The sequence below is a fragment of the Salvelinus fontinalis genome, chromosome 2 (genome assembly GCF_029448725.1).
Source record: "Salvelinus fontinalis isolate EN_2023a chromosome 2, ASM2944872v1, whole genome shotgun sequence".
Taxonomy (NCBI): domain Eukaryota; kingdom Metazoa; phylum Chordata; class Actinopteri; order Salmoniformes; family Salmonidae; genus Salvelinus; species Salvelinus fontinalis.
The window spans coordinates 33,830,656-33,850,189 of NC_074666.1; the positions used below are offsets into that span (position 1 = coordinate 33,830,656).

Below are 19,534 nucleotides of genomic sequence, written 5' to 3' on the forward strand. Positions count from 1 at the left end.
TTGAGGTAATATGTACATATAGGTACAGTTATTAAAGTGACTTTGCATAGATAATAACAGAGAGTAGCAACAGCGTGGAAGAGGGTGGGGGGGGGGCAATGCAAAAAGTTTGGGTAGCCATTTGATTAGCTGTTCAGGAGTCTTAAGGCTTGGGGGTAGAAGCTGTTAAGAAAGAAAATCCTTTTGGACCTTGACTTGGCGCTCCGGTACCGCTTGCCATGCGGTAGCATATTGAATAGTCTATGACTAGGGTGGCTGGAGTCTTTGGCAATTTTTAGTGCCTTCCTCTGACACCACCTGGTGAAGAGTTCCTGGATGGCAGGAAGCTTGGCCCCAGTGATGTACTGGGCTGTACACCCTACCCTCTGTAGTGCCTTGCGGTCGGAGGCCGAGCAGTTGCCATACCAGGAGGTGATGCAACCAGTCAGGATGCTCTCGGTAGTGCAGCTGTATAACATTTTGAGGTTCTGAGGACCCATTTCAGTCTCCTGAGGGGAAAAGGCATTGTTGTGCCCTCTTTACAACTGTTTTGGTGTGTTTGGACCATGATAGTTTATTGGTGATGTGTACACCAAGGAACTTGAAGCTCTCAACCTGCTCCACTACAGCCCTGTTGATGAGAATGGGTGCGTTCTCTGTCCTCCTTTTCCTGTAATCCACAATCATGTCCTTTGTCTTGATCACATTGAGGGATAGGTTGTTATCCCGGCACCACACTGCCAGGTCTCTGACCTCCTCCCTATAGGCTGTATCATCGTTTTCGAATATCAGGCCTACCATTGTTGTGTTGTCGGCAAACTTAATGATGGTGTTGGAGTTGCTTGACCATGCAGTCATGGTTGAACATGGACTACAGCAGGGGACTGAGCACGCACCCCTGAGGGGCCCCCATGTTGAGGATCAGCGTGGCAAATGTGTTGTTACCTTCCCTTACCATCAGGAGGTCCAGGAACCAGTTGCAGAAGGAGGTGTTTAGTCCCAGTGTCCTTAGCTTAGTGATAAGCTTTGTGGGCACTATGGTGTTGAACGCTGAGCTGTAGTCAATGAATAGCATTCTCACGTAGGTGTTCCTTTTGTCCAGGTGTGAATGGGCAGTGTGGCGAGATTGAATCATCTGTGGATCTGTTGGGGCGGTATGCAAAATGGAGTGGGTCTAGGGTCTCTGGGATAATGGTGTTGATGGGTGCCATAACCAGCCTTTCATGGCACTTTATGGCTACAGTCGTGAGTGCTATGGTTCAGTAGTAATTTAGGCAGATTACCTTGGTGTTCTTGGGCACAGGGACTATGGTGGTCTGTTTGAAACATGTTGGTATTACAGAATTGGTCAGGGACTGGTTGAAAATATCAGTGAAGACACTTGCCAGTAGGTCAGCGCATGCTCGGAGTACACATCCTGGTAATCCATCTGGCCTTGTGGCCTTGTGAATGTTGACCTGTTTAAAGGTCTTACTCACATCGGCTATTGAGAGTGTGATCAAACATTCGTCCGGAACAGCTGATGCTCTCATGCATGCTTCAGTGTTGCTTGCCTCGAAGCAAGCATAGCAATCATTTAGCTTGTCTGGTAGGCTCGCGTCACTGGGCAGCTTGCGACTGTACTTCCCTTTGTAGTCCATAATCGTTTGCAAGCCCTGCAACACCCGACGAGTGTTGGAGCCGGTGTTGTACTTTTCAATCTTAGTCCTCTATTCACGCTTTGCCTGTTTGATGGTTCATCGGAGGGCATAGGGGGATTTCTTATAAGCGTCCCGTTAGAGTCCCGCTCCTTGAAAGAGGCGGCCAGCATCAGTTTGTGCTGGTAAATAGACAGCTATGGAAAATATCGATGAAAACTCTCTTGGTAAATAGTGTGGTCTACAGCTTATCATGAGATACTCTACCTCAGGCGAGCAAAACCTTGAGACTTCCTGAAATATTAGATTTTGTGCACAAGCTGTTATTTACAAATAGGCACAGACCGCCACCTCTTGTCTTAACGGAGGCAGCTGTTCTATCTTGTCGATGGACTGAAAACCCAGCCAGCTGTATGTTATTCATAACGTCATTCAGCCACGACTCAGTGAAACATAAGATATTACAGTTTTTTATGTCCCATTGGTAGGATAGTCTTTTTTTTTTTTTTTTTTTTTTTTTTTTTTTTGGCTGTCCTGATATCCAGAAGCTATTTTCAGTCATAAGAGAAGGTGGAAGAAACATTATGTACAAAATAAGTTACAAATAATGCGCAAAAACACACACAATTGGTTAGGAGCCCGTAAAATGGCAGCCATCTCCTCCGGCGCCATCATTCAAGGGGGGGGTCATGTAAAAATGTTTTTTACGTTGGGGAGGGGAGTGCATTTTTTTCATGACACCTTGTGTTGGACCAGCCCCTCCCCCCCAGTAAATTTAGATCTGTCCCTTATTAATGAGCAATTTGCCTAATTGGGTAATGGAAACACTTTAACCACTACATTTTTATTCAATTCTGTTGGTTTTTGGTATGACATCATTACATCCAGCTAATTTTATCAACACAAGATAGTTACATGGAAACACAGTCTAGCAGGCAATTGTTGTATCTATTTTCTATGCAAATTTTCTACATGTAAAAAATAAATCACTGGACAAGTTAATGGAAACATAGGTAGTAGTGAGTGCAGCCTACCGAATCGCATTGGTTAAAGAGAGCTGTTCATTTGGCTATCTAATTTGCATAGGCTACTGGTAGGCCTAGGCTTTTTGCCGATTGTCTGCAGATAAATTATTAAATAATTTGATGCAGATGGTGAATCACCACTGCAGGAACAATAGGTATTGGAGAGACTCATTCTAGTCCAAATATGATCATTCAGGCCCTCACGGAATACAGGCATTAAAACAGAATTGAACAATATTCAAATATGTATTGACCTTAGTAGGGAATCAACTAAATGTATTGAAAATGTATTAGTTTGCCCAAGTTTATCATAAGACATGAACAGAATGCATCAGTGATTTGAATTTCCTGCAACTTTCTGGAGAAGCAACGAGAATGCCCCTGTCTGTGTGTGTGCGTTGTGCACGTCTACCACTTTGTGTGGACGTTAGCAATGATGCTAATGAAAACAGTCTTCTGGTAGATGAAAGGCTTTCCCAAAAACCTTGTCAATTAAATTTTAACTACAAAGTAGCCTATGCTTACCTGGAAGAATTATATCATGATTATGTTCATCATGTTTAAAATTCATTTGATTTTTCCCAGACCTCCAAATATTGTTTAAGCATTGTTGTGGATTTAGAACATCCAATTTTGTGGTTTTTCTAATAAAATAATAAAAACAGAAACCTGGAAAAACAAAACCTTTAATTTATTTGTCAATATAATTGTGGGCTATTTAATGAATTTTTCTGTTTTAATAAAATACATCATTTGAAGACAAACATTGTGGCAATTAATATCTTGCAGTAAAACTGTAAAGAAGCTATCTCAAGAGAAGACCGGATAAATGTTAAAAAGGTTTATTGTTCTCTTACTTAGAAAATAGGCATGATTATATAGGCCTAGACAAAGACAATATCAAAAACAACTAACAATATGCTGAATTCATACATTTTCAATAATTTAAATTGTAAAGTCATGTCTTTCTAAACAATACTACAACTCATTTTTCTAATCTGGGAGGTAAACTCGATAAAGTATTCAATCATTTTGCTGTGTATTTCAGATGGAATTCAGGCATTAGTATTTACCAGTCGCTACCAAAATAGAGCTCCTTCTGCAAAAAATGTATGAGAGGTACTGTGAGACTGTATGTTTGTGTGGTTATGCTTCCATCTAGTGGTGGAGGATGTTGGTTCTCATTGGCTGTGTTGTTGTTCCAGAGCCCAGATAAATACTGCTTGGTCTGGATCACCTCCGATCTAGTCTCCATCGCCATAGTTATAGGAATATTCATCTTTCAAAAGTAGGTACCCATTTTTTATTGAGATTCTATTATCATACTTGATTTCCTTATCATTTTGCTATGAGCAGTTGTATATGTGCAGCATACTTTACACTGCATTAATACTATATGTCTGCTTCACTGTAAAAGTTTAACAACTGTTGTGTAGTTGTAGAGGTCTGAGTCTACTTTGATCTCTGTGATGAGGTTTGTGCTACATAGCCTTCTGCTTCTCAACTGACTCTTCTGCTCTTTCCCTTTCACTGCCCTGCCTTTCTGCTCTCTCGCGTTCTCTTTGTTGACTGTCTCTCATTCTTCTCCTCATCACTGTCTTTCCATTTCTCTCCTTCTCACTATCTCTCATTTATTCCTTCCTCTCTCTTTGCCTTGTTTGTCCTTTGTTCTGCCTGATCTGCATGCTACGTTTCTCTGCTGCGCTCTGGCGTCTGTCAGCTATCATGTGATCAGGTAACTGAGGTGACTTCACTGGCTCATGTTGCTTCCTTGTTTTCTGTCTTATCTGTCTTCTATCCTTGAGCTTCTCGTGTGTCTCTAAAGTTCTTGAACTCAGTGAACACTATAGGTTTCATTTTTCTTAATGTATTCATCATTTGTCAATGTTTTAACAATTCTAACAAGTAGAGGCTGCTGAAGGACAGCTCATAATAATGGCTGGAATCTAGTCAATGGAACGGTATCAAACACGTCAAAAACATGGTTTCCATGTGCTTGATACCACTCCGTTGACTCAATTTCAGCCATTATTATGAGCCGCCTACCCCTCAGCAGTCTCCACTGATTCTAACGGTGTGTCTGACGGTGCTGTGCCTCTCTGTGCTGCACCAGGTGGAGGATGAGTGGCATGCAGAACTACAATCCAGAGCAGATCATGCTGAGTGCTGTGGCGCGCAGGCCCAGCCGGGATGTCAACATCATGAAGGAGAAGCTCATATTCTCAGGTACCAAAACACAGGAAAAGGGAAAAATGTGTGTTGCCAGCACCATGGTCGAACTAACCCACTTGACCTAATCAAGAATGGAAAAGAGTGAGGGTCAAGGTTTAACTCTTCTTTTCTCTCCTTTTTTAGAGGTAAGTAATGGAGTGACCAGTACAGATGAACATCTATATCCAGAGAATGGCTATGACATTGGGCAGTACAAGTGAGCTGTGTCTGTATACCTGGAGAATGGCTAGGACAATGGTCCATTCAGATGAACTGTCTCTATACCATGAGAATGGCTATGCCAATGTGCAGGAAGGATGAGTTGTCTCTGTACCTGTCTGAGCTGGTTGTGACAGCTACACTTATGACGGCATAACATGGTGACCGCAACATGCAGAATCACAATGGCTGCTACTGTAAACATGGATGTTTCTACCAACATGTCGGAAGTTTGAACTTTAAAAAGTTCTGAATGTTCAATATTTTGAAGACTGTTGACCTTGCTGGACTGACTTTTTTAGAAGTTGTTCTGACGGATCATGGGATGTTTGTCTTTGCTAATTTGTTTATATAGCAGAGGAAAAGCGTCCTGCTCTGTATATTGAGTTGAGTTTTTCTGTTATTTTATTTTCCCTCATAGGATTTTCATGGTTTGGAGTTCTGATTGTATAAGACTGAATTCACTAACATGTGTGTCCTCTCCTATCGATGTGTGAATGACATTTTGCATTATGGGAATGAACTGTTCTTGCATTGTCAAATCATATCAAATTTTACTGGTCACATACATATGGTTAGCAGATGTTATTGCGAGTGTAGCGAAATACTTATGCTTCTAGATCCGACAGACAGTGCAGCAGTATCTAACAGGTAATACAGTTGAAGTCGGAAGTTTACATACACCTTAGCCAAATACATTTAAACTCAGTTTTTCACAATTCCTGACATTGAATCATAAGAAAATTTCCCTGTCTTAGGTCAGTTAGGATCACCACTTTATTTTAAGATTGTGAAATGTCAGAATAATAGTAGAGAGAATTATTTATTTCAGCTTTTATTTCTTTCATCACATTCACAGTGGGTCAAAAGTTTTGGGTAGCCTTCCACAAGCTTCCCACAATAAGTTGGGTGAAATTTGGACCAGAGCTGGTGTAACTGAGTCAGGTTTGTAGGCCTCCTTGCTCGCATACGCCTTTTCAGTTCTGCCCACACATTTTCTATAGGATTGAGGTCAGGGCTTTGTGATGGCCACTCCAATACCTTGACTTTGTTGTACTTAAGCCATTTTGCAACAACTTTGGAAGTATGCTTGGGGTCATTGTCCATTTGGAAGACCCATTTGCGACTAAGCTTTAACTTCCTGACTGATGTCTTGAGATGTTGCTTCAATATATCCACATCATTTTTCTTCCTCATGATGCCATGCATTTTGTGAAGTGCACCAGTTCCTCCTGCAGCAAATCACCCCCACAACATGATGCTGCCACCCCTGTGCTTCACGGTTGGGATGGTGTTCTTCGGCTTGCAAGCCTCCCCCTTTTTCCTCCAAACATAACGATGGTCATTATGGTCAAACAGTTCTATTTTAGTTTCATCAGACCAGAGGACATTTCTCCAAAAAGTACAATCTTTGTCCCCATGTGCAGTTGCAAACCGTAGTCTGGCTTTTTTAATTGCGGTTTTGGAGCTGTGGCTTCTTCCTTGCTGAGTGGCCTTTCAGGTTATGTCGATATAGGACTCGTTTTACTGTGGATATAGATACTTTTGTACCTGTTTCCTCCAGCATCTTCACAAGGTGTTTTGCTGTTGTTCTGAGATTGATTTACACTTTTCGCACCAAAGTACGTTCATCTCTAAGAGACAGAACGCGTCTCCTTCCTGAGTGGTATGACGGCTGCGTGGTCCCATAGTGTTTATACTTGCATACTATTGTTTTTACAGATCAACGTGGTACCTTCAGGTGTTTGGAAATTTCTCCCAAGGATGAACCAGACTTGTGGAGGTCAACAATTCTTTTTCTGAGGTCTTGGCTGATTTATTTTGTTGAAGGTAGGCCTTGGAATACATCCACAGGTACACCTCCAATTGACTCAAATGATGTCAATTAGCCTATCAGAAGCTTCTAAAGCCATGACATTTTCTGGAATTTTCCAAGCTGTTTAAAGGCACAGTCAACTAAGTGTATATTAACTTCTGACCCACTGGAATTGTGATACTGTGAATTATAAGTGAAATAATCTGTCTGTAAACAATTGTTGGCAAAAATTACTTGTATCATGGACAAAGTAGATGTCCTAAACGACTTGCCAAAACTATAGTTTGTTAACAAGAAATTGGTGGAGTGGTTGAAAAACGAGTTTTAATGACTCCAACCTAAGTGTATGTAAACTTCTGACTTCAACTCTATATGTTGCCATACTTCTGCTGGTTGTTCTTCTCATCGAAACTTCAGCCCAAACTTATTTTGCCCTGTGTGCCATTCTCACCATAAAGGATTTAACAGCTGCATTTCAATAATACATTGGTGTAACAATTGCTTTAATGAAGGAGAGCATTCAAGAAACTGACAGTATGCTACTAACTCTCAAAGAACTTTAACAAAATGTTAAATGATACCATAAATCAAAACTGTAAGATACAGTACAAAAATCCTTTAAACCCTCATTTAATCAACCATCTCTCGCAGTCACACATCAGAATTAGACGTTCATCCATGTTTCTTAAACATAAAATGTTGAAGTTATTCCAAACATCAAACGTCAAAGTGTTTAGTTACTTCTCTGTATGATTCCAAGGTTAAATTGTAGGTATTAACTCTGAAGTATTAAGGTTAGGCATTAACGCCAAATGGTTAAGGTAAGGGATAGGCTTAAAGCAAAATATCAAAAACAACTTTCTATTGCTGGATTCAAATATGTAACCTTTGGAGCCACAGGCAGATGCTTACGCTCATCTGCCATCCCTTCCACAATACCTACTTAAAGATAACAGCACTTACTGTTGTCCCTAGAGCCAGTTTCCACGTCCTCTCCCGACCTCCTCAGACATGTATGGACATTGAATACTGACTTGTATCATGGGTGACCTGCCTGTATTTAATCTCTCCCATTTCCACAGGCACCTCTTGTACTGTACACCCACACACAGTAAAGTTGACATTGCACATTGTGCTAAAAACAAAGCCTAGCCTACTGTGATGATTTCACAGGTCCAATGTCAGTGATTTGAAAGGCTTGGGATACATCATCATTAACATTTACAAACCAGCAGCCAAGCCAACTCACTAGAACAGGAAATTGTGTACAGTAGCTTCATGCATAACAATTGCAGTGCCAGCCACATAGGCTACAGACACTAAATGCAGTATGAAAGCAAAGAGGAGTGCTCTTGTAATGCAAAAAAGGGCTTTTACATTAGACCATGATCTGGGTGAATTGCATCGATCCACATCGATCATATTTAGGTTAGGTCTGAGCCATGGGAGGATGATGGTGCAGTGCTGGCAGGTGGATGTCTGTCTCCTCCTTGCTGTTGTCTGAGCAGTCAGAAGGGATGTAACAGCCAGAGTCTCTGAGGCAGTCGTTCAGGTCCGCTTTAAATACTCTCAGTCGGGGACTTGGCTTCCTGGTTCAACTCTCCCTCCTGACCATCACCTAGAATGGAATGGGCATGGGGGCTTTGAGAACTTGTATTGATCTATTCAAAAGTAATGGCCACAGATATGCTCCCACAATATCAGAGTAGCAGAAATAACTTTTTCCATAGTTTCCTCTTTCTCTCCAGCACCGAAATATGCCTATTGTAGCTGGATGTTTGATCTTTATGTAGGCTGTGAAAGCTGTGAGACCCTGTTACATTTGCTTACCGCAGCGAAAAGTGAAGTTCAAAAGATAAAAAGGTTTGCATAAGCTTGAAAAACAAGATAGATAAGCTAGTGCAGCGCCCATACCACAGTGTCTTACCTCTGAAAATGACATTTCCTGTTAGTAGCTTGTCTTGTCTTGCACCACTCAATGTTGTTTCCTGACTCCGACTCTGCCTTTCCTTTCATGTCCTTCTAGTAACTGTCTCTTTACAGCCTATAAGCAGTGGTTTGCGTATTTGCAGTGTATATAGATTACATATACAGTACCAGTCAAACATTTGGACACACCTACTCTTTCAAGGGTTTTTCTTAATTTTTTACTATTTTCTACATTGTAGAATAATAGTAAAGACATCAATACTATGAAATAACCCATATGGAATCATGTAATAACCAAAAAAGTTTTAAACAAATTAAAATATATTCTTTGCCTTGATGACAGATCACCTGGAATGCTTTTCCAACAGTCTTGAAGGAGATCCCACATATGCTGAGCACTTGTTGGCTGCTTTTCCTACACACTGCGGTCCAACTCATCCCAAACCATCTCAACTGGGTTGAGGTCGGGTGATTGTGGAGGCCAGGTCATCTGATGCAGCAATCCATCACTCTCCTTCTTGGTCAAATAGCCCCTACACAGCCTGTAGGTGTGTTGGGTCATTGTCCTGCTTCAAAACAAATGATAGTCCCACTAAGTGCAAACTGGATGGGATGGTGTATCGCTGCAGAAAGCTGTAAAGCTGTAAAGCTGAATTCTAAATAAATTATTACAGATAGTGTCACCAGCAAAGCAACCCCACACCATCACACATCCTCCTCCATGCTTCACGGTGGGAACCACACATGCAGAGGTCATCTGTTCACCTACTCTGCGTCTCACAAAGACATAGCAGTTGGAACCAAAAAGCTCATTTGGACTCAGACCAAAAAACACATTTCCACCGGGTCTAATGTCCATTGCTCATGTTTCTTGGCCCGAGCAAGTCTCTTCTTATTATTGGTGTCCTTTAGTAGTGGTTTCCTTGCAGCATTTAGACCATGAAGGCCTAATTCATGAAGTCTCCTCTGAACAGTTGATGTTGAGATGTGTCTGTTACTTGAACTCTGTGAAGCATTTATTTGGGCTGCAATTTCTGAGGCTGGTAACTCTAATGAACGTATCGTCTGCAGCAGAGGAAACTCTGGGATTTCCTTTCCTGTGGCGGTCCTCATAAGAGCCAGTTTCATCATAGTACTTGATGGTTTTGCGATTGCACTTGAAGAAACTTTCAAAGTTCTTGAAATGTTCCGTATTGACTGACCTTCATGTCTTAAAGTAATGATGGACTGTCATTTCGCTTTGCTTATTTGAGCTGTGCTTGCCGTAATATGGACTTGGTCTTGTACCAAATAGGGCTATCTTCTGTATACCCCCTATCTTGTCACAACACAACTGATTGGCTCAAACACATTAAGAAGAAAATAAATTCCACAAATTAACTTTTAACCAGGCACACCTGTTAATTGAAATACATTCCAGGTGACTACCTCATGAAGCTGGTTGAGAGAATACCAAAAGTCTGCAAAGCTGTCATCAAGGCAAGGGGTGGCAACTTTGAAGAATCTTAAATATAAAATATGTTTTGATTTGTTTCACACTTTTTTGGTTATTAAATTATTCCATATGTGTTATTTCATAGTTTTGATGTTTTCACTATTATTCTACAATGTAGAAAATAGTAAAAATAAAGAAATATCCTTGAATGAGTAGGTGTGTCCAAATTTTTGACTGGTAGTATAACACAAATAGTATAACACATCTTCTTTAGCTAGCCATGGCCAGTACAAGATGGCTGATATCCTGTTATTTACACACACTGTGAGGTGAACGCAATTAATGTTACATTCTGAAATTCACTTCTTGCAGTGATATTACTTTGTTAATACAGACAGTCTTTACTGGGTCTTCTATATGAATTCAATTACTTTCTGACTGAACCCCTTTTGATTTGAATGAAACCCTCCATCAATAAATACATCAAATAGGACCTAAGCTACAACATATATTATGAACAAGAAAAAAATCTAAATCTGGCGATATTAGATAATTGACGTGAAAGCATAATCCTTGGACATAATCCTTGGACAACTATTTCTTGGACATGTGCCCTCCACATGGCTAGCCAAAGTTGCTAATTCAACAGAAGAAATGGACATTCTAAAACCAAACAATGATTTATTCTGGAACTAGGACTCCTTGCACAACATTCTGATGGAAGATCATCAAAAGTAAGAGAATATTTATGATGTTATTTCATATTTTTGTGTTTTATGTTGGGTCCAACAAGGCAGAGAATTGTAGGGCGCTGTCTCACAATATTGCATGCTGTATGTTGTACTAAAGTTATTTTTAAAAATCTAACACAGCGGTTGCATTAAGAACCAGTGTATCTTTCATTTGCTGTACAACATGTATGTTTTAGTAAAGTTTATGATGAGTTCTTTGGTTAGATTAGGTGACTGTCCAAAATATCTCCAGACAATATGGTGCATTGTGGCTACGTATTCACAATGTAAAACCACGATTTGTAGCTCTAAATATGCCCACTTCTGAACAAAACATAAATGTATTGTATAACATGATGTTATAAGACTGTCATCTGATGAAGTTATCCAAAGGTTAGTGATTAATTTTATCTCTATTTCTGGGTTTTGTGAAAACTATGTTGGTGGTGAATAAATGGCGTTGTGTGTTTGGCTATTGTGGTGAGCTAATATAAATATATATTGTGTTTTCGCTGTAAAACATTTTAAAAATCGGAAATGATGGCTGGATTCACAAGATGTTTATCTTTCATTTGCTGTATTGGACTTGTGATTTCATGAAATTATATTATATGATATCCCTGTCGCGTTAGGCTAGGCTATGCTAGTCAGCTTTTTTGATGAGGAGGATCCTGGATCCGGGAGGGAGACTCGTTAGAGGTTATTAAGAACAAATTCTTATTTTCAATGACAGCCTAGGAACAGTGGGTCAACTGCCTTGTTCAGGGGCAGAATGACAGATTTGTACCTTGTCAGCTTGGGGATTCAATCTTGCAACCTTTTGGTTACTAGTCCAACGCTCTAACCACTAGGCTACGCTGCCGCCCGTTGCATTCCACCTGGAAATTTAAATAGGAGGAAGACTACCCTAACTCACTTTGGGGTTCTTGGAGGCACTCGATGGCTGCCATGAGAATATGTCTGTGTTCAGGATCAGTCACATTGAGTTCCATCAGATACTTCTCCTTCAGCTCTTTCAGGTCATCTACTGTTTGATAGCCATTCAGGAGCAGTGAAGAGGCATACTCCTACAATACATATAAACAATACCAATCTGTAAGCAAGTCGCCATGTTGCAATGAAAAACGCAAATTAAACCAGTCTATTAGCACTGTATTGACATCAGAAACATATTGTTCCCTAAAGATGCAATTTATCTAGGGATTTTTTCCAAAGAATCCAGGGAACCTGTTTTTTTGCAAGGGATTATTTGTAACCACTGTGAGGAGACAGACAGAGAAGAGAGAGAGAAAGAGAGAGTCAGTCTACCTCCAGATTGAGGCGCTCTAGGAGCTCCTGTAGCGTTTTGGGACGGGGTCTCCTGCTCCTCCAGTGTGTCCTCATCTTCTGAGGCGTTTCGGGAACCTTCTCTACTATGAGGTCCACGTAGATGAACTTAAAGTTTCCCACCTTGTTGTTCAGCATGCCTGTCCATGTACCCATAGGAGGCTTGCTGATTATCTCAATCACATCCCCCACCTGAAAGAAGAATTGGTTCTTTTACTTGAGAAATACTGTACATGTAATAGGTCTACACAGCCTACTTTGCAAGACATTGGCTCGATCTCAACGGCTTAAAAATCCAGGAAGATGTGTGGAATGACAGGTTTGACATTTGAGAAAGAGGCTGTCTATAACAATTCTTCATAATATGTTATATTATTCTACATTCACAGCAATATTTCAGTCAGTCAGGAATCAGGATACAACTGGTTTAGTCAAGTAGGCTAATTACCTTAAGTTTAAGTGATTCCGTGTCGTAGGGACTGGGGACAAAGTCTGTGTGGACCCGGGCTCTGCCACAGAATTGGCCTGTGTAGGGCAGCTCCTCATCCAGCCTCAGACTGTCTCTGTTACTGAAGCCATCTGACCCACTGGTCAACCCACCTGGGGAGCAGCACACAACACAGTTTGATTGGTAGGAGACCGACATCATGTTGTTCGGCTTCACATCAATATCTCAAAAAGACAAAGCCAAATGTGTTACACAGAGCATTTTGGGTACTGTAGTACATCATGCTACATAGTGAGGGAGTTTTCTGCTCCTTGATGCAGTGAATGTCTATTCATGAGGATTGATGCTGGTCTAATGATAGCCTACTTACTGATTTGAACATTAAGTTATGAAAGGTATGGCAGTGAGTGAAACATTGTCAGTTTAGACTTTTGACTGATTATGTTTGTCAGGCATCCTTGTTGGGTTAATCAAGGTCCAACAACATGCCTTAGTACAGTTGAAGTCGGAAGTTTACATAGACCTGAGTCAAATACATTTAAATGCCGTTTTCACAATTCCTGACATTTAATCCTAGTAAAAATTCCCTGTCTTAGGTCAGCTAGGATCACCACTTTATTTTAAGAATGTGAAATGTCAGAATAATAGTAGAGAGAATGATTCATTTCAGGTTTTATTTCTTTCATCACATTCCCAGTGGGTCAGAAGTTTACACACACAATTAGTATTTGGTAGCATTGCCTTTAACTTGGGTCAAACGTTTCGGGTAGCCTTCCACAAGCTTCCCACAATAAGTTGGGTGAATTTTGGCCCATTGCTCCCGACAGAGCTGGTGTAACTGAGTCAGGTTTGTAGGCCTCTTTGCTCGCACACACTTTTTCAGTTCTGCCCACAAATTTTCTATGGCATTGAGGTCAGGGCTTTGTGATGGCCACTCCAATACCTTGACTTTGTTGTCCTTAAGCCATTTTGCCACAACTTTGGAAGTATGCTTGGGGTCATTGTCCATTTGGAAGACCCATTTGTGACCAAGCCTTAACTTCCTGACTGATGTCTTGAGATGTTGTTTCAATATATCCACATAATTTCTCTGCCTCATGATGCCATGTATTTTGTGAAGTGCACCAGCCCCTCCTGCAGCAAAGCACCCCCACAACATGATGCTGCCACCCCGGTGCTTCACGTTTGGGATGGTGTTCTTCGGCTTGCAAGCCTCCCCCTTTTACCTCCAAACATAATGATGGTCATTATGGCCAAACAGTTCTATTTTTGTTTCATCAGACCAGAGGACATTTCTCCAAAAAGTACGGTCTTTGTCCCCATGTGCAGTTGCAAACCGTAGTCTGGCTTTTTTATGGCGGTTTTGGAGCAGTGGCTTCTTTCTTGCTGAGCGGCCTTTTGTGTTATTTCAATATAGGACTTGTTTTACTGTGGATATAGATACTTTTTTACCTGTTTCCTCCAGCATCTTCACAAGGTCCTTTGCTGTTGTTCTGGGATGGATTCACACTTTTCGCACCAAAGTACGTATATCTAGGACACAGAATGCGTCTCCTTCCTGAGCGGTATGATGTCTGCGTGGTCCCATGGTGTTTAATCTTGAATACTTTTGTTTGTACAGATGAACGTGGTACCTTCAGGCATTTGGAGATTTCTCCCAAGGATGAACCAGACTTGTGGAGGTCTTGGCTGATTTCTTTTGATTTTGCCATGATGTCAAGTAAAGAGGCACTGGGTTTGAAGGTATGCCTTGAAATACATCGACAGGTACACCTCCAATTGACTCAAATGATGTCAATTAGCCTATCAGAAGCTTCTAAAGCCATGACATAATTTTCTGGAATTTTCCAAGCTGTTTAAAGGCACAGTCAACTAAGTGTATGTAAACTTCTGATCCACTGTAATTGTGATACAGTGAATTGTAAGTGAAATAATCTGTATGTAAACAATTGTTGGCAAAAATGACTTGTGTCATGCACAAAGTAGATGTCCTAACCGACTTGCTAAAACGATAGTTTGTTAACAAGAAATTTTTGGTGTGGTTGAAAAACGAGTTTTAATGGCTCCAACCTAAGTGTATGTAAACTTCCGACTTCAACTGTAGATTGGGTTCCATACTTAGATTTTTATCAACCACAATGTGTAACATGCTTTACTGTAACGCAGAGTAAGCGAAAAGTGCATTAGTAGAGAGTGAAAGGGAACTTAATTAGTTCAGTAAGGTCTTGGCTGTGTGCCCAAGGAGCTTACTGGAATTGCTGTGTCCACTGTTGAGACTGTAGATACTTTCAAGGGAGTGACTGGACACTCTGTGTCCTTTTGGAAATGAATGGACACCATTAACAATATCCCCTTCTCCTTCTTCATCTCTCTCTGTCCCGTCAACCTACACAGTAAAAAAACAACATAAGGTCACGTTTTATTATTTTCTTTGCCCTCCTTTTCTTCTTATGCTGTTACTCCCCATCTCATCTTATCTCACAGCATGGCAGTTGAGGAGGAAGAACAGGAAAAAGCTAAACCAATCAGAGGGCTGGGTCAGGCCAGGGCTCTAAGCTATTCCGTGTTTAATTTCTCATGTGCCAAAGCTGCTCAGTATCACAGGCAGTTTTTGTAATGGCACAGAAGAGCTCCTCTCCTCTCTTCTGCCAAGAGTCCTTAATCCACACAGAGCTGCCTTGCCATTTATTACTGAGACTTGACATGGCCAGGGAGTGTGTGTAATCTACCATAGGCTCTGACTCTTTATTACACAGCGTGTCTATTCCTATAGTTTGTGTGGTCTTAGTATTTTCTACATACTAGCCCATACCTCTGCATTTGGGCATCCGCTTTCTTTTCGTTGAACTTACATTTCACTCTTTTGACTTTTATCCGAGGTCTGTGGTACACTGAATGTTCAGGCCTGATCTGTATGACACAATGTGCTCTGCTCACTCACCATTTCCTCTGACAGGGCTTTGACATAATTCCTGCCCATCCTCTTCATCATCGTCAGTGAGATGGCCTTCATCTTCTTCCCTATACCTCCTGATCTGGTCTGGTCACCACTGTCAACCTGCTCTCCCTCTGCAGACTGCACGCACATTAACACACACATTTTGTTACATAGTTGACATGCTTAAACTACGATACAGCAATATACAAAGGCCAAAGTTAGTGTTTCAGAAATATTGTGTGTTATCTTTTTAATGTTGAGTCAGCCCCGCTGACTTGAAACATGTTGTTTCAACAAATGTCGAAAACTAATGTTGAAACAATGAAGAAAGTTTACAGTGTCACTTATAAGGAATTACTGGTTGAAGTAGCCAACAAAATCAGACAGATGCTTCACGTACCGAAGAATCGCCATTTTCCTCTGTCTTCACTGGGGCTGGTTGGTGTCGGAAGGTGTCAAATCGGCCAAAGCTGGTGGAGCGCTGGGTGAGATGGGAGATTAAACGGATTAAAATGTGTTTTGGATTGTAACAGCAGGACACATGTTGTCTGGCTGCCGTGTTTATGTAGAACTCCGAGCAGTCATGTCTGTAGGCCTATACCCTGTAAACCATCTAATCTGCTGTTCTTCTGGCCATGTATTTACATAGTACTATCTGTATTACCATCAGGCTCTATTATGCCATTTTATCCACCGGACTAAGACTTTTCTTGATCTTTTTTGTACTTTTTTGTACTGAATTGTATCTAATATTGCATTTGATTAAGGTTGGATTTGATGATGTAACTGCAGTTTCAGTTTGGACTCATGAGCATTATGAGAACTACTGTACAGTAATGGATGAGTGCTGAGTGGCACTCAGCTTCACTGCAGCTAATGAGGTTTGTATCAGTTATGGTCGGCCATTTTCCATAAATTGATGTCATGTAAATGTATATCTTATGCTAAATCAATACATTGAATATTATAGTATTTTGTTATTATTTTGCTACTTTATTTGTTCAGTGTCCCCCCCCCCCCAAAAAAAAAAAAAAAAAACATTTGGGTAAAATTGGGTAGTGTATCAGCTGTTTTCTTCTTGTCATGTCAGTCATTGCAGACCTTGGAGATCTATTTATAACATCAGAAATGTCCAGATCAACTATATCATGTGTCACGACTTCTGCCGAAGTCGTTGCCTCTCCTTGTTCGGGCGGTGTTCGGCGGTCGACGTCACCGGTCTTCTAGCCATCATCGATCCATTTTTCATTTTCCATTGCTTTTGTCTTGTCTTCCCACACACCTGTTTTCAATCCCATCCATTACCTCTTGTGTATTTAACCCTCTGTTTCCCCTCATGTCTTTGTCAGGGATTGTTTTATGTCAACTGTTGTTTATTGATGTATAGGTGCGCGACGGGTCCTCGTACCCATGTTTATTTTATGTATGTACGTATTAGTGTTTGGAGCATGTTAAGTGGACATTTATTAAAAGTCACTCAGTTTAACTCTCCTGCGCCTGACTTCCCTGCCACCTATACACACGGCTCTGACATTTCAGCTAATGTTTTTTAGCTAGGTTGTTTTACCCACTGATTTTGTTGTAATGTTTCAGTCACTCAGATATCACATGAACACTAATAAGAAATGACAAAATGTGTAGAATTGCAGTAAATTTGCTTTTAAATGGCAAAGAAAATGACATCTGTCCATGGCAAAATGGATAGAATTGCAGGAAATAAGCTTTAAACATGTACAATTATCTCTCCGCAAACAAAAAGGGTGTGAACCGTTTATGCCATGGTCAGTGCTTGTGGCCATAGAGATACACGTGACGTGTGGGGAGAACCACTGTTCTAGCACATTCTAGTCCTCCTGATCTCCCTAAAACATGTAATCTAATTGAAGATAATCTAATTGAAAGATAATCGGCAAAAGCGTCATTAAAATGGAGAGAGTGCGAAAAGCAATGGTCCGTTGTTCACTGGCGGCCCATTAGATTAATTCTGAGGCTCTCGCCCAACATCTGTTACATTAAACCCTGGCTTGTGGCCCAACACTGACTATCTGACCATTACTGAACCGTGAACCTTGGCCGGCTGCAGTCACCGTCACCTACTGGGGAAAGCTAATGATATCTAATAGAAATAATGGTCAAATAGCAAGTGCAGCAAATGCTAGTATTTATTTTATAATGAACTCAAATCTTTTGAGTGAATCTTCATCTTTAATATCCTGCCCAGTACATCACTGGGGCCAAGCTTCCTGCAATCCAGGACCTATATATTAGTCAGTGTCAGAGGAAAGCCCATAAAACTGTCAAAGACTCCAGTCACCCAAGTCATAGACTGTTTTCTCTGCTGCCGCACGGCAAGCGGTACCGGAGCACCAAGTCTAGGACGAAAAGGCTCCTTAAGAGCTTCTACCCCCAAGCCATAAGACTGCTGAACAATTAATCAACTGGCCACCGGACTATTACATTGACCCCCCCCCCCTCCAATTGTTTTGTACACTGCTGCTACTCGCTGTTTATTATCTATGCATAGTCACTTCACCCCTACCTACTGTACATGTACAAATTACCTCTAACCTGTACCCCAGCACAGTGACTCGGTACCGGTTCCTCCTGTATATAGCCTTGTTATTGTTATGTTATTGTGTTACTTTTTACTTTAGTTTATTTGGTAAATATTTTCTTATTAACTCTTCTTAAACTGCACTGTTGGTTAAGGGCTTGTAAGTAAGAATTTCACGGTAAGGTCTACACTTGTTGTATTCGGCACATGTGACAAATGAAGTTTGATTTGATGTGCATAATACAGCCCAATGTTTGGAAAAATATGCCTTAGAGTGTTTCAATTTATTGTAATACACGCAGTTTAAAAATGTCAAGCAAAATACCCAACGAGTTAGACAAAATATTGTTTTTTGTTATTACATTGGATAGTAGCAAATCGAAAAGCTAATTTTACCCCCCAAAAACCTGACAATTAAAAGATCTCACCTTTGGTTTTGTCTTACTCTTTGGGTCTTTGTTTGAGACGTTTGACGGTTTCCTCTGAAGCATTGTGCTGAATCTGAATTACCGCTGGACACTTTTGATTTTGGATAAACAACAACTGTGCTGTAGCCTATTCGACCAATTATCATATCAACAACCTACTGTACCGCAACAGTTGTGCAGAGCAGGTACATTTCCTCTAAGTCAGGCAGGATGTGACTATATCTACACAGTCTGTTTATCTGTAATCAAAGGCATGAATGTGTTGTACTTTTAGGTGGAAGGTGTAAAGTTTTGTCAACAAGCTGCATAAACTGAAACATCTTCAGTGCATCAAGAAAGCCTCATTGGTGACTGCTGGATTGTTGTTGTATGGTAAAATCATTTTATGAAAGTTGAAAGACTATTCAATCAATGTCCCAAACTGTTGCCTACATGACACTTTTTGACAACGCACCAAGTTAAATGCAACTCACTGTAACCAGTAAAACTACTGATGAGGAAGTGGTCAAGAGACCGGTGAACACAGGAAGGGGTGAATTCCACAAATCCTGTATATTGCAGTTTCAGCTCTATTACCTCACTAAGTTAAATCATTGTTAAATGAATACAAAATATACACCCGTTCACAAAATTGTTTTGCTCCTACAGATAGTGAGTTGCGTGGCGTGGCTTGCTATATAAAGGCATCAAGGCATTCAGTTACTGTTCGATTGAACTTTAGAATGGGCAAAACGAGTGACCTAAGCGACTTTGCGCGTGGTATGAAACAGATGGCCTCTTTGGCGTTTTACACACGACAGTGTCTAGGGTTTACCGAGAATGGTGCGACAAACAAGTCCTGTGGGCGAAATCACATCC

At 40.8% G+C, this 19,534-nt stretch overlaps 1 protein-coding gene and 1 pseudogene across 3 annotated transcripts in view; one reads left to right on the plus strand and one right to left on the minus strand.

Annotated features, from left to right (window-relative positions):
• Window positions 1-7,371, plus strand: part of LOC129817456 (glycerophosphodiester phosphodiesterase domain-containing protein 5-like) — a 64,855-nt gene extending 57,484 nt beyond the window's left edge. For all 3 annotated transcript variants that reach the window (XM_055872742.1, XM_055872734.1, XM_055872724.1), the window contains exons 14-16: window positions 3,847-3,929; window positions 4,755-4,867; window positions 4,997-7,371. In XM_055872742.1, coding sequence (XP_055728717.1) covers window positions 3,847-3,929; window positions 4,755-4,867; window positions 4,997-5,073 — 273 coding nt within the window. In that variant the 3' untranslated portion in view covers window positions 5,074-7,371. The remainder of the gene's footprint in view (window positions 1-3,846; window positions 3,930-4,754; window positions 4,868-4,996) is intronic.
• LOC129817475 (SAM domain-containing protein SAMSN-1-like) lies at window positions 7,370-18,845 on the minus strand (annotated as a pseudogene).
• Window positions 18,846-19,534: the final 689 nt, after the last annotated feature.